Source organism: Danio aesculapii, chromosome 22 (genome assembly GCF_903798145.1).
Source record: "Danio aesculapii chromosome 22, fDanAes4.1, whole genome shotgun sequence".
NCBI classification, from domain to species: Eukaryota; Metazoa; Chordata; class Actinopteri; order Cypriniformes; family Danionidae; genus Danio; species Danio aesculapii.
In genome coordinates this window covers 19677383-19703439 of record NC_079456.1, presented here as the reverse complement: position 1 = coordinate 19703439, position 26057 = coordinate 19677383, and the positions used below count along the sequence as shown (strand labels likewise).

At 38.1% G+C, this 26057-nt stretch overlaps 1 protein-coding gene across 1 annotated transcript in view; it reads left to right on the top strand.

Annotated features, from left to right (window-relative positions):
* Positions 1–26057, top strand: part of polrmt (polymerase (RNA) mitochondrial (DNA directed)) — a 79903-nt gene that overhangs the window by 50657 nt on the left and 3189 nt on the right. Inside the window, exons 15-20 of the mRNA XM_056447698.1 lie at positions 723–836; positions 11587–11639; positions 17057–17155; positions 18591–18663; positions 22774–22865; positions 24472–24545. Coding sequence (XP_056303673.1) covers positions 723–836; positions 11587–11639; positions 17057–17155; positions 18591–18663; positions 22774–22865; positions 24472–24545 — 505 coding nt within the window. The remainder of the gene's footprint in view (positions 1–722; positions 837–11586; positions 11640–17056; positions 17156–18590; positions 18664–22773; positions 22866–24471; positions 24546–26057) is intronic.

The window sequence follows — 26057 nt, the reverse complement described above, 5'->3', positions numbered from 1 at the left end:
TTTTGGTAAAGACGAATTGTTACAGATAAGGGCTACTGTTTTCAATTTCTAACAACCACGTCTATGATTTGCACATGGATTTTTCCAGCTAGTACAGATGAAAACTATGTTATCAACTGGATATTTTAATTCAGTTTTTTTTTGCTAAAGACTAATTGTTACAAGTATAGGGTACTTTGAGTGTACTTGCCACTTGTGCATCTAAATTGTTTCAACTATCATAACTGTGTACTACATTATTATAGTTTTTTTACTAATACAACCTGGCAGTGTTTTTATCACAACTACTTTATAGCCAGGTTTTTACGAGGATGCCAATTTATTATAAAAAAAGGGGGTTTTGTTTTTTCAGCAACCTATAACTAACTAGAAAACCTTACTTCAATTATCTCAAACTCTATTCCTGGAGGGCCACATCTCTGCATAGTTTAGCTCCAACGACCTCCAACTCCACCTGCTTAGTGGTCTGTAGTCTTGAACACTTTGATTAGTTAGATCAGGTGTGTTTGATTAGGGTTAGAGCAAAACTGTGCAGAGACCCATACCTTACTTTATTACAATTTTTACTACCACAGTGGTTGATTACTTGTCTGTGACTACTTTATTTTTAGATGACGCCATAATCATGATGAATCATAGTTCAAAATTATTTTGTGATGTAAATTTGGTTTGATCCAGATTTTTTTTAAATATGTACATATTGAATGTTTGTTCTCTTTTAGGAATGGCTGACTGAGAGTGCTAGGCTAATTGCCAAATCTGGACGGACAGTGGAATGGGTAACACCGTTGGGACTTCCTATAGTTCAGCCATATCACCGAATCAGGAATCATATTGTAAGTGTTTACAAAGAAACCTTCTAACATAAATAGTTTTCCATTTAACCACCTGGGTCCAAGCTTTGGAAAGTCTTCATTTCACCTTGTAAGTGACCTTTGTGTGAATTGTGCTTCAAACACCACTACACTATTGACGACTTAAGGTTATTGCGAGATGCAAGGCTCATACTTAAACAGAAATCAGACTCTGCATTTTCTCCTTTCCCAAAGACACGGTAAGTTCTTTAGTTTAGTCATCTTTGAGTTCTTTCACTTCACTTCTTCTTCAGCGGAAATCAGCAGGGAGTCCAAACTCTCTCAGCCCAGCAGGCGGGCTCAACCCTCGCTCTCCATCACAACCTGATCTCAGTAGCACTGCTTGTCAAAAAGGTCTTGTGCAGCTGGGAGTGAAAGAATGAAGGATCGCGACAGAGGTTTTGCATGCAGACGGCCCGCGCTGCTGTCAGATAGCATCAGCAACAGAGCTGAGGCGGCACAGCGGTGGCCTGTAGTGTGTAGTGGGATCCAGCAGAGAGCATCTGGCAACCCGTCTGTGACACCGCCGCTGAGCATTTGCTGCTGTTGCTGGGTGTGACCTAGCCCCTAAAACAAGGTTCAGTTTCTGTTTTTAATTCTGGAAGTTTAAAGGGGACCCATTATGCCCCTGTTTACAAGATGTAAATCAAGTCTATTATGTCTCCGGAGTGTGTTTGTGATGTTTTAGCTTACAGTACTCCAACAGATAATTTTTCATAGGTTGTTGAAATTGACTCTTTTAGGGTTTAAGCCAAAACGTACTGTTTTTGTCTTTGGCCCTTTAAATGCAAATAAGCTGGTTCTCCACCCACTTGTACTACATTTTACAAATAAACCAGACTCCTAGTTTTTCGCGATTCCACAATCGCTGAATCATCTGCAAAATCAATTAAAAGTTCTTCACTTAATCGCAAAATAATCACAAAGAATCTAAATAATCTCATAAAACATCCAATTCCAAACCATATAATCAAATTATATTTATTTCAGCTTGTAATTAATTGTTTTACATAACTTATAGACGTTGCACACACGGCGCACGTGATGTATTGGAGTGCCTCTCGAAAAATGTCTCACCTGCGCCCTCACAGTCATTACATGGAAGTAGGGGAAATTGTTTTGCAACCTGTGCAGTAATTAGATGCGGATGAAGTGCGAGAGATTTACATGTGAAGTCAATCCAAAGATGCAATTAGACGGCCTGTGGCGCAAATCGAGCAAATAACACATGGCAAATTGGGCGTTTTGTGCATTTGACACATGTCGGACTGCAAAAAAAGTTGGAGCAAACGTCTAACAAACGGAGCAATGAAACCGATAGAAAAGTAAGCAGCTTACAATTATGGGGATTGGTTCAAGGATGTGTGCTGCTAGTCGTGACCCAATTGATGGACAATATTTGTGCTTTACATGTCTGAATTGTATTATGATGTTCGTGAACTCAATCAATGATTTCATTAAACACATTCCCTGTCATTGACTAGAGAAATCGCTTCCCTGCCATTGACGAGTTTTACGGCAATCCATGTTTTAGGTGTGTTACGGTAGGGGAAGCCCTAATGCATGTCCTGACTCCTGAGTGAGGTACATGATGTCAGAAGTAAAATCATAGCTATGGTGGGCATTTCTGTATGTCTCGCGCTGAACGCAGTCGACCAATCACAACAGACTGGGTCATCGGTCCAATCAGCACAAATTAGCATTCACACCAGACGCGGAAGAAGCGTCCAGCGTGAGTGATTTACATGTTAAGTCAATGCAAAGATGCGAATAGACATAATGTGGTGCGATAGATGCGATTGAGGTGGCACGAATTATGCAATTCGCTCGAATGAAGTGGTGCGTGTTAAGTGTTTTGCACGATTGATGCGCTCAACGTGTGTATCGCGGGTTTCACACAAACCGCTCTAGTTCGAAAATCTCAACTTCAGCTGGCATTCGCACCGTGTTAACCAATCAGGAGCTTGCTCTTGTGGGGGCATGATTATGACGTAGCGCCTGTTGTTGGTGTCCTGGGGGAAAATGCTCCTGCCAACACCGACAACAGTTCATCAAACTGGGCTCGGCTTAGTCAGAAGCACCGCTGAAAACCTTCATCATCCAGGTTAAGTTTCTGGAGGAGTTTATGAGCTCACAGAGCTGGGTGCACCTCTGAATGGATCTAGTGGACTTAGACACGGCTCCAAACGAATCACCGCTGTTTTTCAGCCTTCATAAAGCACATAAACACAGCAACTCTCTCAATAAAATCCATGTTAGCCATTTAGTAACGAAGCTAGAGTCACCAGGCAGACAGAAGCCCTTCCCATCATGCGAATCCGAATGTTGTAAACTGAATTTGATGTGCAAATGAAGCGGATTTGACATGCGAATGAAGCCAGTAAACTTAAAATGTAGTGCGTTCTTTCCACGCTTGCCGCATCTGGTGTGAACACAGCGTAACGAGGGGTTTCGGAACAAATCAATTGCTGAACGAATCATATGGGAATTTTTGGCATAATTAGGTAAAAAAAAATGCATATTATAAGTTAATGAAAGTTTTTTTTTTTTTGACCTTGCATGCATATCAGCCTGTTGTTGACCCCCAAAACCAGCTTTTATAATGGAAAATAGGGGCTCTTTATATGTGGTGTATGGATTGATATCTATGCTAAAAGGAGAGAGATCATAACAAATGTACAGGATTTATTACTCACAAAAATGTCAACATAGGGAGAAGTGCAGAATATTTTTTCTGAGACACTATAAAACAACGTGTGAGTGGATTTTAACTATTATAGGCAGTATTTCACACACACAACAACTGCACAACTCAATTCACCCTACAAAAGTAATTTTTGTACCAAAAGACCCCTTTAAGTAAAGCCCATTGCACATCAACCTTTAAATGCTGGCGGGTTTTTTTTTCCAGTGTTTAAATCAATATGCAAAAACACTGGCTCAAATTTCCCTGCTTTTGGAAGTCAAATGAGTGGTACGTCTGATGTCATTTGGACCCCATTGACATGGGTGTGCCTCAGGTCTAATTCATTCCTCTACAGTTTTGAAGAGCTGCACTCATTCATTCCTCGATCCCTCTTGGGAAAGCATGCAATGTCATGTGCCTGGCCTTTTCCGTTTTCATCCCTCTGGTCCGTGTATCTAGGCAGTGGAAATAATGTGTAATAGCGTCCTAATGGTCTGTGTTGTCCTCAGTGGGGTTCTGCTGATGTCAAGGTGCCATTGTTGACTCTTGCTTTGTAAAAGTGTTGCTTGCCCTTTTTCAAATGCTTGTAGGAAGATGTTTACATGCAAGGCCAGAACACAAGGCAAATAAGACTATACAATGCTGTTATTGCCCAAGGGCGTGAGTAAGTTTGTGCTTTAAAAATATATATATTTTAGACAGATATATAATTTGCGATATGTGTAGTTTCTATTTTGGGTCATGATTTTAAACCCGTTTAAGATTTTTGTCCAATAACTTATTTTTGAGTTGCTTTTCTACTTCAGGCTGCATGATCGGGTCTAAAATACCATGTCCTACTTCTATAAATGTAGGTCACCAAATTTTATTGGACTTTATGAAATTTCTGATATACATCAGCTTTAATCAGATATGCTAGTATAATACACATTCTTCACATCGTGAAACCTTTTACTTTAAGCTTGCATGCATGTTACGCCCCATTCACACAGGGGTCAGCATCAACGCTTCCCAATCACTTTGAATGGGTGACGTCAAGTGTTGCTGAACTGAATTGTGGGTCCGTCGGTGCTGCTTATGCTGCATTGCTTGCTGCAGAAGTTGCCAACTTTTCAAGTGCCAACGTGAGCATCAGCCAATCAGATCGCATTATCCAACTTCCCCAGCTCGGACAGTAGCCGATTGTGGACTTCTTTCATTGGCTGACACTGCTATGATGATCGCGTCAGCTCCAACTTCAGACACGCCCTCTGTGAAGCGTTGTCGCTGAAGCCCTGTGTGAATCGGGCGTTAAACCCCTTCTTATTTAAACACTTGACCATTTAATGACAATATAATAAAACCATTCACTGCTTATGTTACAGCTGAATTATAACAATAGCCCAATTATAATGATCCATCTGTTAAATTTAGCATGAAATCATAGACCTAGCTGAAAATTGATGTACTGTGACCGATCCATATGGAAATTTCGAGAAGACTGTTGAACTTTTCTCTCGTCCACCTTGCATGTTTTATTTTAATGAATGGATGGATGTATCATGCCAGCATTTGAAGGTGGCCCGTGTTGTGATGTATTACATAGGCCACTAGGTCCATTACAAACCACATTTTTCATGAATTGCACACTCTTTTATCCTTAACCGACGGTTGATGGGTCATGGTCAGAGGTCGATCATGTCCAACACCATTTAGAGCATCGAGCACATTATAGCGAGTCTATATTTATTTCACCTAGTAGTGGAACACGTTAGGTGATCACACTATGGGGTTTTCAATTCCCCTGTAAATGTCACACTGACCAGATTAATGTAGCACCATCAAGACCCCCATTAATCACCAGCGAGCCCCAGCTCTACCTCCACCTGTTTGCAGTAACACCCCCTACATGGATGAACCGGCATGATGGATCTTAATGATCTTTAATGGTGTTATATAAAGGATGAGTTTCACAACCCCTTTTTACGGTCATCTCTTTTATTAAAGTTATCGTTTTATTATAATATTGGGATATTTATGTCTGAGGGGAACCCGTAGTAGTCTGCCAGGCTTGGCAGACCCATCAACTTTTTGGTTTAATCAGTATCTGTGTCTTCTGCATGCAGTGCAGTTTGCTAATGAGGACTTTTGCTGTGATTGAAGCTCAACTGTTTGACAGGGTCTAAGAACCTGCTACGTGGGAAGCATTAAGCTCTGCACAAGGCCGTATTGCAAGCTCGTGTTTAGTTTGCACTCTCAAAAATAAAGGTATGAGAGCTGTCACTGGGGCAATTGTACCTAAAGGATCCATATTGGTGCCTCAAAGGAACATAATAGAACATAAAAGTACAGAAATGTACCTTTTGGATTTTTTTTAGGTAATATGAACCGTTTAGTTACAAATGTGCGCTTTTTAAAAAGATACGGCCGTGACCACTCTCGTTCCTTTATTCCTAAAAGTGTATTAACCTTGGAGGGCTTGAGATTTTACAAGATTTTGCATTTTCACAGCAAAACACAAGACTTAAAGCAAATAATGCAATAAGTTTTAGGAAAAGCCATCACAAAATAAGTTACTTTATGCCGCATATAAAACTGGAGGGACTGGATTAAATAAAGGTTGTAGCTAATTAATTCTTCAGAAAAGAACTTGAAACGAAATTATTACTCAATTCTCTTTTTTTACCCCTTGTCTACCCCAACCCCAATTAAATGGGACGCAGTTGCTACAGTTGGTATAATACAAATCTATGCTTACACTACCTGATAAAAGTCTTGTCGTTGATCCCAGTTGTAAGAGCAACAAATAATAACCCGACTTCTAGTTGATCATTTGGAAAAGTGGCAGAGGGTAGATTGTTCCAATGAATCTGTTGAACTGCATCACAATCATCACAAATACTGCAGAACACCTGTTGGAACCCACCTGGACCCAAGATTCTCACAAAAATCAGTCAAGTTTAGTGAAGGAAAAATCATGATTTGAGGTTACATTCAGTATGGGGGCATGTGAAAGATCTGCAGAGTGGATGGCACCATCAACAGCCTAAGGTATCAAGACATTTGTGCTGCCCATTACATTACAAAGCACAGAAGAGGACCAATTCTTCAGCAGGATAGCACTCTTTCTCATACTTCAGCCTCCACATCAAAGTTCCTGAAAGCAAAGAATGTCAAGGTGCTCCAGGATTGGCCAGCTCAGTCACCAGACATGAACATTATTGAGCATGTCTAGGGTAAGATGAAGGGAGGAGGCATTGAAGATGAATCCAAAGAATCTTGATGAACTCTGGGAGTCCTGCAAGAACGCTTTCTTTGCCATTCCAGATGACTTTATTAATAAGTTATTTGAGTCATTGCAGAGATGTATGGTTGCAGTCGTCCAAGCTCATGGGACATACACATTATTAATTCTTTTTCCACTACACAATGTCTTTATATTCTATACTGTACATTATTTCTGTGAAGTGACAAAACTTTTGTCTAAGCTAAGTCAGTAAGCCACTTCTGATACAAAATGATCAACTAGAAGTCAAGTTATTATTTGTTGTTCCTAAAACTCGGATAGGCGAGGTAGTGTACAAGTACACTTCAAGAACTGTTCGTTTACTTTGTGTTCACATGTTAATGTTTATTTTCACTGATTATCCTAATCCACTCAGATACAGCAAGTCATATTGTGAAAGCAAAATGGGTAAAAGCAATTTTAAGTTGACTAAGACTACATTAAAAAGGGGCAAGAACAGTGTGCTTTCCAACACAAAGAGGGATTTAATATAAAGTTATGTAACCTATAAAATTATATAAACCCCTCCCTCATAACCTATGTAGGTGTTTTTCTTCTTGACTTTTAAAGCCAGAAAAAATGCAAATCATTATCAATCTTAACCTCCTACTTCAAAGGTAATAAAGGAAACATTTTCTCATAATGTAGCAATGAGACACTTGAGCTGAGGTCACCTCTCTGTGATTCAATCTCTTGCAACCCACCCTTGATCTTTCTTTACATGGGAAATGGCATATTAATTAGATGCTGGGGAAATGGGAGTGTAATGCTGTCGTAACGAAGTAAACAAATAAGCCAGGGTGAAATTGGCGGTATTTATTCAGGCACTGTGTCTATTGATAGGGGAAAGGAAATTACACTTGGGAGAGAACCAGACTTGGGATATGCATCAGTAAAGCTCGGTAATGTGATTGTTTGCTGTTAATCACTTCAGGGGTCATTTTTGAAGGCTGAAATGTTTCTTTCACAGGCTACGCATCAAGCCGAGGAAGGACAGTGTGATAATTTTGTGAGGAAGACAAAGTGGGAATTAAATCCATGGGGAATCATTTGTTGCCTTTGCTTTTGTGTCCATACACTTACGGTGCCCTTGGAAAAAGGAGAAACGTGATTTCCTTTGGGGTAGATGTGATGTTTATTGTCTTATCCCAAAAGGATGCCGAGCCCCACTGCAACTTTTTTTTTGACCCGAGATGCTACTTTTTTGACTTCTACATCTTGCTAATTGGCTAAAGCTGATGTTCTGCCCGAGCTCCTAGACTAAAAGTCAGATCAAAAGAGAGGTTCTTTAATATGTGAAGAAAGAGCAGTAATGCGCAGAACTGCAGACGATGAATCATCCATTTTAATTGATCTTTTGGCTAACCACATGGTTGTTGTTCTCGAAGCGTTGATGAACACAGCAGATATTGCGAGAATATTCCCAGAGGAGTTAACTAGGCAAGAGGTCAGGAATGGTATAAAGCCCCTCTCTTGGGGATCGTGATAGATTAGAGAGTGTTACCTTGAGGCTCAGATGGATGTGTTCAATAAAAGAGATGGCAGCTTTGTGGATAGCTCGAAGCTTGGAAGCTAAATGCTGGCCTTTTGGCATACAATTCTGCATGCTCTTGCAGGAGACTTGTCAAATCTCAACCGTACTGTTTGTTGTGCTGATTCTATTCACTCTTACTTCTGCCATCATTTCCTGTCATCTTTCTAATTTCAGACCCAAAATAAAAAGATGTATGTACAGTCATGTGTAAGGGGATGTTTTGGTAAATCCCACAACCACAGACATTAGAGAGCAAGTGAAGGATAAGGTAACCACATTTCAGATAAGGATGACTGCAGCTTGAGAAGGTCACTTGCTTTGGTCTTTTTTCCCTTAATCATTAGTTTGTTACACCACCAGAACCAAAGGATCATTAATTTGTTCCCATTGAATATACGTTTTTCCACAAGATTTTGAGGCTATACATCAGGGCTATTCAATTGGAGGCAATTTGTTTCGGCCCTCCAAAAAGTGTGACCAAGACATCAAAAATAAATTTAATTCAGCCGATATAGTTATGAACTGATGCGTGTCTGTACAATACAGCATGAGCTGCAGTTGAAGGCTGCGCAGAGTGCGAGTCACCTGACATTAAGCAAGTGGCACGAGCAGCTGAAAACATTGGAATTTCTACTCATAAAGGCTTCTCCATGCCGCGTTTCTGTTGCACTGATCGAAGCTGCTGCAACTAAACAAAGTTATGCCACCTGTGCACTAGTTTAAAGTTCCGAGCTTATAGAGTACACCGAGGCCAATACGCACACACACTGAGTTAACTATAGCAGCGGGCCTTTCACATATCACGTCTTTTCCGCATGCAAGTTCGTTATTTCTAATGTAAGAACATATGACAATACGCGTGCGCAAGCGGAGGAATGTGCTCACGCCTTCCAGACGCACAGAGTAGAAAGCATCTCACGCCATAGCGTTGAGAGTTGTGCGTGGCTTTCAGTGCAATGTAAACAAAATATATGCAAGACAAATTATTAAAATGATTATGTACATTTTATTTTGTCGTACAACCAAAATCTATAATTGATGCATCCATAATTTTTATGCAGTTCAAAACATACCATATAAATGTGTTTGAATGTAGAAGAAGCCAACTTAAGTAATGCACTGCTTTTGTTGTGCTTTGAAAGGCATTTGATTGTTTGTAAAAAAAAAAATAAAGAAATAAACCCTATTGGACTGATATTATGTAGTTTAAAAATACAATGTATTAACATTGTAATGTAGAAAAATACAGTGTGGCTGTCTTAACTAGCAAAAATACCACATATTATATGCTGTTATGTCATCACTCATACTGCAAGTCATATCTCTCCAGCCCCTCATTTGGAATGCTTTTCATGAACTGACCCCCATGACAAACTAATTGAATAGCCCTGCTATACATCTCCGTTTTACAGGTGGGTGTTTTACTCCATGGCACCTTTGTGTCTTCCCAACATTGTTTTTCATGTTAAGGATTCTTAAGCCTGGTTTATACTTGTGCATCAAGGGATCAATTTAAGCTACAGTGCTTACCTTGCACATAGCTGACGTTGTTGTGGGCATTTATACTTTTGCTTGTGCTTTCCTGGCAATAGCACTTTCAAAATGCTAGTAGGCAGTTGAGACTAATAGGAAATGCATGGAATGCTACTGAAGAAGTGGCTCAAACCTGCACTCATAAAGAGACCAGAACTGGCGAACATTCAACAAATTGAATCATAAAGCACAGTAAACACAAAACAAAAGCATCCATCATTCACATGACTAGACACTTAAACACTCATTCCATTGGCCATGCTCCTCTCCACTGGCTCTTGGTCCCATCCATATTCATCACCACTACCAAGCCGACCAATCAGAAATCTTGCACTCTTGCGTAGTCATGACATGTAGGTAATATTTTTTGAGAGTTGTGCTTTAATGTATGCGGTTGAAGGCTATGCCAGACCATCCGTATGCACTCAATGCAAAAGTATAATTTTTGTGGTCTTTAGTGGACTCTTAATTGCAATTCAAAGTGGTTTAGTGGACACTCATTGCAATTGGAAGTTTCGTTTTGCCATACACTGTAGCTGCATCATAAATCACCTATTACTCCGTAGATACTACATTCGAATTTACTTCAGGACTGTTTGAAAAGTTTGTTCTATATAGTATAAATGTGAGTAGTAAGAATGGAACTCGGACGTACTGCATCCGCCATTTGTTATTATCATGTGACCTACCTGCATCAGTTCTGTCGCTTCACTCCCATTCATGATTTCTCCCACGTGGCATCATGGGATAACGTTGCATCTTCGAAGATGTGAAGATACGCACTTCAGATTGTTGCTGCAAGTAGTAGGTCATTCAGGTATTTCTCGTCTACTGTTTTTTGAATTCTATGAATTTGAACATATCACTCCGCTCGCATACTGTTTTTAACGTAATATATAGTATGGAATTATGCAATATTCAAGGCAGCGTTTGTCTCTCAAATCTGAAATCCAAAATGAACACATGAATCTTTTGACCCTTACTTGTTTCTCTCGGGTTGGGCTTTTTAATGTCCAATTGAACCTGCAGTCTTTAGCAACTCTGATTTACCAACAGAACCTTTTACCTTACCATCGCCCTCAGCACTTTCTATACATTTTCCCTTTGTTTTTGTTCATCCGTCACTGTCTCAGACTTCACTCTCTGTCATTCAGCACTTCTCTGTTGAATTGAGCTGCATTGGGACGGGCTCCTGGGGCACCAAAGAGACTAATCAAAGTAGTAATGTGATGGAAGCACCCCTGACGCTGACAGTTCTTATATCGAGAGCAGTCACTCACTCATATGTAGTGGCCTGACCTCAATGTCTATGTGATGGACGGCAACCTTTACTAAGGTTAAGCTCCTGTTATTCATTGGCATTGTGTCAATATTAGTGGTTTGTGGGGGTTTCTGGGAACGTTCCCTTTGTTTGGTCTGTCTTGGATTAAGATACTCTCTCAAATCTCTATCAGTGCATTTAAAGTAGATCAATAATAAATCTGAAGGTCGGTTTGGTGCAGATTGATTGCAATATTCATACATGTCGGATTATAATAGAGGTCAAAGTTGGTTAAAGGTCAATTTATCGAAGTTAATTCGATGAAGGTTCTCCCCTGTAAACAATGCAGTTATTAAGCAATGCTGCATTGCTACATAAGCTGTTTGCTTTTCATTTCAAAGTAGTGGCTCCCCTGTGACACATTCAAACTCTCATTTTCTCTTCTTTTCACAGCTCAAGGGCAACATGCAGAACCTGAACATCCATATAAGTCATGACGCCACAGAGTAAGTACCACCCCCTTACTTTGACCAATGTATTAACGCTGACATTTCAGCTTTATCCATTCAGGTGTTCAGTGTCCAAATGTTGTTTCTTTTGGAGTTATGAAATGTGTTTTGCTTTGTTAGCTTGCATTTATTTTAGTTTGCATTTCATTTAAATTTTTTTTTTTTTTTTTAATCTAATAGCATCGCCCCCTTTTGGTCAAAAGCATATCTGTTGCAGATTCGTTTTTGCTTCATTTACTTTATTGCCCAGTTTTGTGGCTTAACAATATTGTGATTTGAAATATGGTGTGCAATTATGAACCGCCATTGTAATATAGCAGAAAACATGTATCTTTGCTCTATGTTTTAATCTTTCTTGTTCGTTGCATGCCATGTCATTGCACCATACCCCACAGGACACATTCAACAATTAAACGAGAGCCCTTAAACAGCTAATTTAACCAAAACCAGGAATACTCAGAGGCAGCAACTGTGACACACAAGTGTTTTGATGCTGTTCTGGCTCTGTCAGTGGACGACCAGAATTCATTATCATAAACAGAACCCCTGGAGGTTATGAAAGAAGCAGAAAGTCCCTCGGTTGAGAAGAGTGGCATTTTGTGTTGAAATGTCATCGCTGCAGATCCTGTATGTCATTTACTGAAAGGAGGGCTACACAGAATGAACAATGAATTAACATCAGCGCTCCTATTATCATCAGTTGACATGTATTTGTATCGCAGACTATGTATATTTCGGCTTCATTTGAGTACGAATTTTTTTCTACACGTAGCAGTTTTTGCATCAAATATCCCTTTAAGCCTCACTGGAAGCAATTTCTGTATGTGCCAGCAGTCTCTTTGCTTATTCAGCTCTATCTCCAACATTTTCAAGCATAAACAAATGCACCGTCGTCCAACACTTTACCATATGTTCCCAAGTCAACATCATCTTTTATTAAACAAACACTTCTGTGCTTCCCACCGAATCCCCAAATGTTCAGTCCGTACGCAAGCACCTGCTGTTTTAGTACCATCACCTCATTTCACAGTTTCAATCCTTATAGAGCTTTAGTCTTAGCTAATACCTCTCCGATGGGAACTATCTTGCTGACCTTCCCCCTAAAAGCCGCAAGGACATGATTAAAAACCACTTACAATGGGCCTCACTTGTGCTTTCCTATCGCTGCCTGTGATAGACCATCATACCAGGACTGACTGTCACAAGAATTGCATTAGCAGAAGCAGGGGGTGTCGAAAAGGGATCTCCCATCTCTTGAATATGGCTAAGAGCGTTCACGGCTAGACTGACAGCCGCCACTGTGATTGTACATTCCTCTCAGGCTTTAAGAATTGGTCTTGGGTGACCAAGTTCCTCAGATATGTACCGTTGATGCCAATGTACCAAATGTCAGCCGCACTTCTAGGTGTTGAAAAAATCTCAAGCTAATCTAACAAGAGCACTCTCAATTGCCAGAGGACAGTTTCTTGGTAGGAGACCAGCTCGAAGTGAAGATCCAAAGAGTTTTACACTCAAGCAGAACAGACCACAGACAGATTCAAAGATTTTTCATGGACTCTAATTAGAGGCTGAATAGACCCTCATTAATGAGCAGACCTGAATAAATGATGAAATTATGAAGGTGGCAGTAGCTCTCTTGTGGCCAGTGACCTAAAGCCCTCTCTGAATTCTTAGAAATTTTTCAGCAGTGTCACATTGAGACTGTACAAAAAGTTTCTTAATAGAGCCATATCACCCTGCGGCTCAAGAGCGGTTACTCACTGAAGCTAAGCAGGGCTGAGTCTGGTCAGTACCTGGATGGGAGACCACATGGGAAAACTAGGTTGATGTTAGAAGTGATGTAAGTGAGGCCAGCAAGGGCACTCAACCTGCGCTCTGTGTGAGTCCTAATGCCCCAGTAAAGTGAAGGGGACACTATACTGTCAGTGAGTGCTGTCTTTCGGATGAGACGTTAAACCGAGATCATGACTCACTGTGGTCATTAAAAATCCCATGGCACTTCTCATAAAGAGTAGGGGTGTATCCCCGGTGTCCTGGCTAAATTCCCTCTATCGGCCCCATTATGGCCAAAATGGCTCTAACACTGTCTCTCCACTCCCTCTATAGCTGGTGTGTGGTGAGCACACTGGCGTCATTGTCTTGTGGCTGCCGTCACACCATCCATGTGGGTGCTGCACACTGGTAGTGGTGTGGAGAGACCCCCCTCATGATTGTGAAGCGCTTTAAGTGAATGGCCGTACACGATAAAATGCGCTATATAAATAGACATTACATTACATTTACATTTACACTAATAGTTTCACTGGTCACCTAAACAGATACACCAAACTAATGCAGAGTTGGAAACTTTGTTGCGGTCTCAAGAATATGAACAATACTAGGGTTGGCTGGGTTTAGCTTATTATGGATTAGCTTAATTCTTAATTCAGTAAAAGCTAATTCCCAAGAGGAAATGGATTCCCGGTTCTATATATATGAGCTTTTGAGATGCTTGGACATGTGTTTCACATCCTAGAGTGCTAACCCAACATAATTATAAATCCTTAATGCTTATGAATTCAGCAGAATGGCGAACTCCTGAGCCACTCGATCACAAAAGAAAACTCCAAAATGCTCTTTCGACTTTTCAGAGATCATTCTACTTTCAGTGTGATCCGAATTTCTCATTTGAATTTTACAATACTGAATTTCTTCATCTTGAACACATGAAGCCGTATTTGTCCAAACTGGATAACTGGACTATTTTAAATGTAAAGATAATCAGTTTTATTAAATAACACTTGTCAATAATTTAAATTTACACAATTCAAATTCAAATAGTTTTGTCATTTTGTTAGCTCCATGCATACAAACAAAATGTTTTTGAACCAAGTCACGCACCCTGGGAGAAGTAGCAAAGAAGAGGAAAAAGGAGGGGACAGACCAGGACAGAGCCGAGTCAGGACTTAAACTCAGGTCACCCCTAAGCACATCTGCGCTACTTGTACAAGCTCTGTCCTCTGCCTTTGTATAGGCATTAAATGTGTCATATGTTTATCTGAAATATGTTGTTGTCCAAGCCACACTGATACATTGGTATTGTCATGTGCATAGCCCTTGTCTGACCTAGAGTTTCAAGTAAAAATAAATTTTAAAAATTATAACCCAAGGAAACACCTTCAGCCATGAGTACAGAGTTCTTAAAGGAACACGTTTCACAAATAGTCTCATTTTACAATTCACCTAGGGTTAAACAGTTGAGTTTTACAATTTTTGAATCCATTCAGCTGATCTCCTAGTGTGGCAAGAGCACTTTTAGCATAGATTAGCTTAAATCATTGACTTAAATAAGACCATTGAAAGGTTGCTATTTTGTAGGCTGATATTGCTAGGAACTATATTCATTCTGGTATTATGCTGCATTCACACCAGACACGTCAAGCGCGAGTGATTTACATGTTACAGTAAGTCAATGCAAAGACGCGAATAGACATCCTGCGGCGCCTCATTGGGTCATTTCACCAATGACCCAATTCGCACAAATAAAGCACCGCGAGTTGATCGTTTTGCGTGTTTGAATCCTTTGAGTTGGAAAATCTGAACTTCAGCACATATTCGCGCCATGGTAACCAATCAGGAACTTGCTCATGTATGTAGTGCCTGTTGTTGATGTTCCGAGGGGAAATCCTCTTGCTGACACCGGAGAGTTCATCAAACTGGGCTCGGCTCAGTCTGAAGCACTGCTGAAAGCCTCCATATAGTATCTGGAGAAGTTGATGAACTCCCAGAGATTCATCAGCACCTCTGAAAGGATCTAGTGGACTCAGACATGGCGCCAAACTGTTACACTGTTATTCAACTTTCATAAAGCACATAAAGCACAGCTACTATCTCAATAAAATTTATGTTAGCCATTTAGCAATGAAGCTAAAGTCACCAGGCAGACAGAAACCCTGCCCAGTACGCAAATCTGCTACTATTGTGAAGTGAATTTGATGCGCAAATGAAGTGAGTAAACTCAAAATGTTCATGTGTCTATTTATGCGTGAATAGCCTGTTTTATTCTGTTCCGCGTCTGGTGTGAACACAGCATAATGACTTTGCTGCAGTACTGTGGCTGGAGCAGGTGCAGTGATATTACGCCACACCTGAAAATAGTCCTTTGCTAGGTAACTAGTAACAGCCCTGTTTAAAATCATTGCCCCTGCTGAAGCTATGGTACTGCAGCAAAGTTCCTTGATTATTACGCTAGAATAAGAGTACAGTTTCTTGACTTATCAACCAAGAAAATAGCAACTTTTCATTCTTTGTTGGTCTTAGTACATGAGAGTAACTTAGTAACTACGGTAGTAACTTAGTAACTACAGTGAATAGTCAGGCTTTCAATAGGAAAATTATCAAGACTTTTTTTGAGCAGGATGCTAATGGTCTCATCCGGTGTGGTGAGAAATCGAGTCTCCCTCTGCAATCGAGTCTGCTTAGGACCCCTAAGGGATCATCTGTGGTGAATGCCTGATCAAAAGCTATTATTTTGATACCTTGTTGTGTTGTTAATCAAAGCTTCGTTAGCTTATTGTAGCCAGGAGGCTAACGGTAGAGCTATGATTATGCTAGCACATAAGCTAACTGGGCTAACTACACCGTATAAAAGAGAAATACTCATTTTCGTAACCCATGCAAGCCTTTAATTATACATATAAGTATATGAAAGGGTCCATATAATGCTTATACATGCCATTTTAATGGTGAAATGAAATTGTCACGCTTTTTACATTTATTTAAATTATAAACGTGGTTTTATATACTGTACTTTATAATTAGGCATTACAAACTGTACCTATTACAACTCCAGTTAAAACAATAGAATCACTCGGGGTCCTAAAGGCCAACCCAATGCTCAGGGGGGACTCAATTTCTCATGACATCGGTTTAATGATTTATGCTAAGCTAAGATAAAAGTGCTCCTGTCTAACTTTGAGATCTGCTCAATGGATTAAAGCAACTCTAGGTGACTTGTAAAATTAGTCTATTTCTAAAAAAAAAGTTGGCCCGTTCCTTTAAGATCCAACACATGAACCACTGTACAGTAATTTAACCCTACTAGGCTAAGGAGAGGGATTTATTTCAATAGTACTCATGATTACATTTGAGAGCATCTGACCTAAAGTATCACTGTTTTTATCCTTAACTGCTTTATATAGAGCAGTGAAATGAAATATCTCCAACCATAACAAGCACACACATTACTCTAGCGGTACAACATGTTCATTGCGTGTCTTTCAGGATAATTAAGACTGACCTACCTGTTCAGTGATGTATGGCTCCTGGAGTTACAGGTGTATGTACAGCCCAGTGAGAGGACGGTGACGCTGGCCTTAATTACCCTTGTGTGCTTCATACCAACAATGAGCTTGTTCCTCTTGTGCTTTATTTAGGAAACCAGACAGTATGAAGCAGAAGAATGCCTTCCCTCCTAACTTTATCCACTCTCTGGACTCCACTCATATGATGCTGACTTCACTGCATTGCCACAGGTGAAGCTCTGACTGTGGTTTATAGGCTACCGTGTCTTTTAACCTATAGAGCACAGGTGTCAAATCCAGCTTTAACCCTAATTAAACACACCTGATCAAACGAATTGAGTCATTGTTTGATACCTACAGGTACTGCTGCGGTCACACTAGAGTTTGTGCATGCGAAGTTCTGTTGTACGGTGCTGCAAAAAGGGGTGGGATTAAACTAGATGATTAGACATTAAAAAAAGCGAGTGATTGGTCCATATTTAAATTCCTGTCCAGAGAGGTCATGTTTTGATCTTCGATTGGTCTCACCCAGTCAAGTTATGCGATTTCGCAGGTCAGAGTTCACCAAGCTTAAACTTTCCAACGCAGTGAACTGTGAAACTTGTCGCACAAGCTTGCATTTCCGGTCTGACACAGTTACGTGCGTATGAATGGAAGTCTATGGGGAGAAAAGGGCAGTGTGACCGCAGCTTAAGTGTGCTGAAGCAGGATTGGAACTAAACTGTGCAGAGCAGTGGCCCTCCAGAAACAGGATTTGACACCTGTGACCTAGAGTGATTGCATTGTTAGACTGTTTAGCAAGAAATAACCAATAACATGCTAAGAGGTGGTTGCCTTATTTAATTATCATGACCTTTTTGTACATTCACTAATTGGACTAATGACATTCTGTTGTTTGTTTTAGCTTTGTCACATAAATATGCAAACAACATTAACCTGAATACCTAAATATAAAGGGTTTAGAGGGAACAGTATAACCTTTTTTGACAGTTGTGATTTGATTTTTACCAGTTGTGATTGATTTTCACCATTTTAAGAGTCTTTATTTGCGTTTATTTGATAAAACATGCTAAAAATAAATAGCAAAATAAAGCACTAGATTGAAAATGTTACTCATCAATTAATAATGCTTGTAAAATAATAATATTATGAATAATAATAAATATTTATTGTTCATTTGAATCAATATTAATAATAATTTAGCAATAATAACAGTAATAATAGTATTTTTCATATTATAATAATAAATAATTCATGACATTTAATTCTAAATGATAATGTTAAATCAAAATATTAACATGTTTAGTTGATGATAACAATAGTTTTAAATAATTAATAATTCCATTTTAGAATTTAATATATTCTAAATAATTTAATAGTTTTTTTTAAAGAAAAACAACATTATCTTGAACTGTAATAGTGACTTATGATTTATACATATATTTAGTAATGATAAATATTGTAATATTAATAATAAAAGTATTATTGTTGATAGATTTAGTATATGCATATATTTAATAGATACATGATACAAAATATTAACAGCAATATTCATTATTTTTATGACTATTATTATTACTATTAGATTTCTTAATATTGATAATAACAATATATTTGTATTGTTTTAATGTGGTATCTACAATTTCTCTTTTCTTGAACCCCCCAGGGCTGGCCTCACATTTGTGTCCGTCCATGACTGTTACTGGACACATGCAGTGACAGTAGACATCATGAACAAGGTATGTAAAGAACAGAGTGTTCCCTGCACTATGTTATCAATGTGTGTTCTCCAACACCAATGGCTGAGTGGCCCATGTCAGCTTTAATGGCCAGATGTTTGCGTGCTGAGTTCACCATATGTTCAATAACCATTCCTGTCAGCATGGGTTATTTCAGAGCTGAATGGCCAGAACTGCAGCATCTTTTTGGAAAGTTGCCATCAACTAAACTTACCTACAAACTTTTTTTTATATTTTATGAAATATAATTTGTTTCACAATTAACCTATCAGTGAGCCTAAAACAGAACTTCTTGTCCTCCATGCAACTCTGACTTACACACAAAAGTGTGACTTTTGCTACTTGTTTACACTACTTAAGCCCTGGTCAGATCACATAAATTTGTCACTATTTCAACACGATTTCCTTGACGTAGGGTGTTGTGGTGATTCGTAAAGAACAATTGGGCGTCGTGACACAAGATTCAGTCTTTTTTTTTTCATATAATGTGGCATACTTCACAACAAACAATTCCATGCCTGCAACGCCTTACAACACCATCGCAGAAAGTCTAGCATGTTTAATTTTTTTTTGTTCTTCATGACGAGTTCCGTCATGTGGGTGACACTGCAATAGGAGCACATCATTTCTCAGCTATCTCAGCAGGCGCTGCCGTTAATGAGCTGGTCAGGTAATCAAAGAACAGGCTGTATATTTACTTATGGGTGGATCACGGGTGGATAAGATCAATCATTAGTTATGCACATTTTATCTACCTTTTCTAAAATATTAGGGTGTTTTAAGCAGTTTTATCTGACAGACTGGCACAAATGTGCAGACATCTCCATTCTCACAACCAGTTCTCTCATCCTTCCAACAGAGTTTGCTCATCCGAGGTAATCTAGGAACATGTTTAGTGCTGCGAATACATTGTAAAAGCATTTCCTGCTTCAAATTTGTCATTAATAGTGAAAAAGGTTTAATATAGGCTCCTCTGAAACTGTGAATATTTTACTTTAATTTTATTTAGGCTAGATTATTATTTTATTTAACAAACCAACACAATTTCACGGCAATTCGTGTTTTGGTGCATAAAGCAGACTTGTTATGAATCGCATCACCTCAAAATTATAGAATGAAATTCGTTTCCAAGAAAAATATACGAATTATATTTTTATTTGAACCCATCCACTATTCAACTGTGCGAGTGGATGAAAATAGCATTAAGTTAATGAATGTTACACTGTGATTTCTGTATCACAAATCTCAGTTATAGGGCTGCACGATTAATCAAAAAAAGGTTGCGATCCTGATTTGACTCTACACACGATCTTAATTCAGCCTTTGTAGGATTCAACCAATTATATTTTCAAGGTCAGGAGAGAAGCATAAAGGCGGTCACACAAGTCTTCTCATTGTTTTACATACGCTGCTCAGCAACATGGACACCTCCAAATGGTCTTAAAAGTGTTACATACTGTATTTATAAGGTATAATTCACCCCAAAATGTCATTTCTGTCTTAATGTAATGATGTATTCGAGGCCGCGAAATCACACGTGAGCTGACGTACTGTTTGTTTACCTCAGAGAGGACGCGCGCGCCCGCCATGTCTACTTTAGTGAACAGGACCTGCATAGGCTGTAAATAGCAGGTAATACAGTTGTAAATAACGTTCAGTTTGTTGCACAGATCGATTGTTTGAGAATCACATGGAAAAGTATGATTTGCAAGTGTTTTTTTTTTTTTTTTTTGAGTGACTGCAGACATGACATGAACGCACGCGGCAGTGAAAGTGCAACTGGCCCGCGCATAATTTCAATGATCACATTTTAGAGCTATGATTACGGCAAACGCTGTCTTTTCTTTCATAGCAAACACAAAGTGTTGTGTATGAAAATAAATGTTTACTGAGTCAGTATAACTACTCTAACCTATATGATGTTGAATATAATGTAAGAGGGAATCCGTGTCCATACAAAATGTAGCATTTTAGCCAACAATAGACCTACACATAGACCTGATATTATTATTATTGTTGTTTTACCATATGTTTGAGAATGTCAATAATAATAGCCTCCTCATATTAAGCTTTATTTTACATCTAAAGAATTGTAAGAAACTCGTGATTTTGATTTTAAACAAAAAAAATTGTGATTCTCATTTTAGCCAGAATCGTGCAGCCCTACTCAGTTATACAGTATATTTGCAGATTATGTCTTGAGCATCTGATTTTTTCCTCGCTGCTGATGTGCTTTCATTTTCTCTGTCTCACTCGCAGCAAGTTTAGGCCAAGGGAGTGTTTAATAAGCAACCCGAGCAGGAAAATATGAAATATTTAGATTTCAAAGAAAATATTTTACATTTACATTTACATTTAGTCATTTAGCAGATGCTTTTATCCAAAGCGACTTACAAATGAGGACAAGGAAGCAATTTACACAACTATAAGAGCAGCAGTGAACAAGCGCTATAGACAAGTTTCAGGTGTGTAAAAGTCTAAGAAGCAAAACATTAGTAGAATTTTTTTTTTTTTTTTTTTTTTTTTTTGAGAGAGAGAGAGAGAGAAAAAGGGCACAGTTAGTGGTATAGCCAGAGAGGCAATTGCAGATTAGGAAGGAAAGTGGAGACTAAACAGTTGCGTTTTTAGTCGTTTCTTGAAGACAGCAAGTGACTCGGCTGTTCTGATGTAGTTAGGGAGTTCATTCCACCAACTGGGCAGATTGAATGTGAGAGTTCGGGAAAGTGATTTCTTCCCTCTTTGGGATGGAACAACGAGGCGACGTTCATTCACAGAACGCAAGTTTCTGGAGGGCACATATATCTGCAGAAGTGAGAGCAGATACGAAGGAGCACAGCTAGAGGTCAAATATTAAAAAGGAATCATAAGTTTGATCCTATCCATGTCATAAGGAATGGCCTTTAAATAATGTAGTTATTAGTTGTCAGCAAGCATCAGTGTTTATTGAGATTGAAATAAGATATATATATATATATATATATATATATATATATATATATATATATATATATATATATATATATATATATTTTAAATTGAGATAAGAAATATTGTTATTACAGCACTTGTGACTGCTTTGGAAAATAACGCTTGTCGTAGATGTCACGGGATGAGTGATCAAGAAGGAACGTGTAGTCTGGCACATTTGTTACCCACGACAAGTCAAGATTTAATCAAGGAAAAAATCGCATGATCTGATGTAGTGACTTTCGTAACCGACAATAAAAATCATGTGGTCTAACCGGAGCTTAATTTAAAATGAGCTGAAACAACACACTTGTTTTTTTCTTTAATCCACTTAAATTTGCGAAGACGATTAAGTTAACATAAATGATTTATGTTGGGACAACAAGAAGGAATGGTGTGGATACCAGCATTTTTTACAATGTGTACATCATAACTTCACAATCAAACTGGAGTCAGCTACAATATTCCCTTTCAGTTCAGTAAAGAAAGTAAATGCCACATTTTGGTAAGTCGTTTCCAGAACCTTTTCGTTTGCTGTTCCTTGCTGGTGGAATGATCTTCGCAATCCTATACAGACTGCTAAATTAAAAAATAAAATAAAATAAAATTATCTTTCCACTGAACTCTTCAAAATAAACATTTTCTTGGTTATTCTGTGTCTAAAATATATGAAAAAATCATCTGGGTTACAGCAGATGTATTTGTTTGTCCAAGGTAGCAACAGCAACCAAGTGTAGGTTCATTTGTTTTAAACCCAAAACCGAAAGAAATAAGGAATCCATTCAAAGTGCAGGTTATGTCTTCATTATTGCTACTTTACATTCACCTTCATTTGTTAAGTTTCACCTCCACACTGCCGAACTTCTGAAGCTTAATAACTCCCGTCTATTCCCTTAAACCACATTGAGCTGTCTGAATTGAGACTTTTTTATCGTTTCCCATCCTCCTCTCCTTCAGTAAGTGCTCTATTGTCTGCGAGTCTTTCTCTGACATGCTTTGTGGCCGCAGATTCCTCTTAAAAAGGGAAAGTTGAGAATGAAGAGAGGAGAGACGTCTGAGACGAGTCTAGGAAAGGAGAGGCGAGAGGGAGATAGCATTGAAGTGTGGGTAATGATTGACTGAGTGCTCTTTGTCGCTCCTCAGGTGTGCCGTGAACAGTTTGTGGCTCTGCATAGTCAGCCTATTCTAGAGGAGCTGTCCTGGTTTCTCCTGCAGAAATATAGCAGAAGACCTCCGTAAGTCCCTTTGTGGTATTCAGTGGTATTTAACTTCTGCCAAGTTGCAATGATGCACTGTTGTTCGACTTCACCTCATAACAAAATAGTACAGTATTTTCCTGTTTATGGCCAGTAACCGATAAATGGCTGATATTGTAATTCTATACTCTTAAAAACATAAAAAAAACATTTTTATCATTATCATATTTAAAATTATTATTGTATTTTTAATTAGATATGAAGCATTAGCAAATAAATGAGTATTTTCACAATATATCTGATAACCGATAAATGTCTGGTATTTTAATTCTGTACACTTTAGAATATGTATACATTCTAAAAATTAAAATAATTAGGATTTAGAATCAGACATATGCTGATAAAATTAAAACTTGATTACATGAGACGAGACTCATGGCCAATATTTTACATGTATACTTACATCTATCTATATTTTACATCTATACTACACCCTAAATAAATAGTAGTATATATATATATATATATATATATATATATATATATATATATATATATATATATATATATATATATATATATATATATATATATATATATATATATATAAGCTATATCACACGAGTACACGAGTAGCAGTGCAATGTGGCTGTATATAGGCACTGGTGGGAGGCGTGTGTTGGCTCGAGGCCACAGGCCAAGTGCCTTAGTGTCCCAACAGTGATTATATACAGCCATATCGCACTGCTATGAGTGTGATATTGTGCTTCTATAACAGTTTGACAGCATAATTGTGTATATAAAAAAGAAAATCAAACACTGAGTGTCTAAAAATCCTCTTGGATAAGGAACTAGTTTCTTCCGCCATTCATTCACATCTGCAGCTGACGTCAGAACAGCAGAAACCTTTGGGACTTGTAAACGTCATTTTAGAGCTAGTATTTGAATGATTCTCTAGCGTAATGTCTAAAGTGATGACAAAACAGATGATTTTGCTCTCATTTTAAGATTATAAGGCTGAACGGCATGAAATGCCATCAGTCTAGCGACATTTCCCACTATTTCGCTGTTACAATTGGGATATCACAATAATTAACCCCTAAAAAGCCAAAACAAAGCAAATACTACCAGAAATGATGATGAGCATTTTTAAATGTAATAGCTGATATGAGTGATATTATTAATCTATTTAGCTTTTGTTACAAATGAAAGCAAAAAACTTCTAAACAAAAACACTAAAAACTTGAATTAAATAGACTGTATGCTACATTTTCATTTAAAATCTACAATTATTTAACATCCAACTTTTGGAAATAATTTATCAATATTGGTTAATTTGCAAGTCCTGACCAATATCACTACATGCTTGACAGTAAAAAAAAAAAAATACACTAAAATAATGATATGAGAAAATCATTAAACAAATACTATATGTCCTCAAAATGGATTTAGAGAAAACAGCCAATTAAATATCCAATATGCGCACATACAATAAATATCATCTGAAATGGTTCCTATATAATTATGCATCTCTGTGTACAGCTGTTTTTGTTTTGTTTATTCAAATTGTGACATGTTCTGTCATCATGGTTCAATTTATTTTTCAGTTTTTTTTTTGTTTTTTTGTTTTTTTTTCCCCTAACAGCATTGGCTCCAAACCAAAGAAGTTACAGGAATACTACACACTAATGAAAGTGTTGTCCAGTGTTCCTCAAACAGGTGAGTTAACTCACAGCCGTCACTTTCTGATGCGCTTTCATGCTCATCTGATTGACAGCTTGCCAGGTTTAATACAGCTTTTTTCTGTTGCATAAGAACACACCGTCCTGCAGATGCACACATGTGGCTTTATGTTCATCAGCAAGATAGATTTCATTAAACTGATGACAATTAATTCTGTCAACTGGTTAATCTGTTTACGTAATACTGGCCGGGAGGATGCAAACCACTGGACAGCATGGGCACATTTACAGCAAAACCATACACATCTGGCACATCAAAACGCTGATTCAGCAGGGACAGTACTGAGGGACAGCATGTTAAAAACTCTATAAAATTAAGATGATTCGTTCATTGCGTAAATTAGGGCTGCACAGTATATTGTTTCTGCGGTGATATCACAATGTCTGTATTCACAATATTCACATCACTTTATCTGCAATGTCAAGTGTGACTTATTGTGAACCAGGACCTTGTAGATTAATGCCTAAGTTTGACTATTGGGGATTTAAAGTGTATTAATTGCATTTATTTTTTTCTGTCAAACATATCAAGTGAGTTAAAGCATTCAGGCACAAGAAACATTAACAAAGACTAATTAAATATATATTTTTTATAGTGAAGACTACCAAGTGTCATTTTACATTAGATTTATAACTATTTGTGTCCAACTGCCACAATTGGCCCTTTCCACTGAGTGGTACAGTACGGTATGGTTCAGTGCGGTTTTATGTCCGTTTCCACTGTCAAAGGTACCAAAAAGCTTTTGGGTACTTTTTGGGTACTTTTTCCAAAGGGTACCTAGCACAACAAAAGGGTTTTAATCATTTATGTTTTGAACTTGATTTTAAAATCACCCCAAACATTCTGAAATAGTGAATTCTGTCGCCACTGGCTTGCTTGGTTTGGGACTTGTGGAGCTGCGCATCGATGGATTGAGGATCGAGGGCTGCACAATAATTTTTTTACGATATTCAGTTGAAGTCAGAATTATTAGCCCCCCTTTGAATTGGTTTTTCTTTTTTAAATATTTTCCAAATGATGTTTAACAGAGCAAAGAAATTTTCACAGTATGTCTGTTAATATTTTTTCTTCTGGAGAAAGTCTTATTTGTTTTATTTTGGATAGATTAAAAGCAGTTTTTAATTTTTTAAAAGCCATTTTAAGGTCAATATTATTAGCCCCTTTAAGCTATTGTTTTTTTCGATTGTCTACAGAACGAACCATCGTCATACAATAACTTGCCTAATTAACCTAGTTAAGCCTTTAAATGTCACAAAAACTAAAAAATCTGTTATTAAAAATGAGTTATTAAAACTATTATGTTTAGAAATGTGTTAAAAAAAATCAACATGAAATTAAACAGAAATTGGGGGGGGGGGGGGAATAAACGGGGCTAATAATTCAAGGGGGCTAATAATTCTGACTTCAATTGTATATTGCAATATTAAATATAATTTCACCAGATGAAATCAATAGGTCTGTTTGGAAAGAAGTCATACTTTTATATGC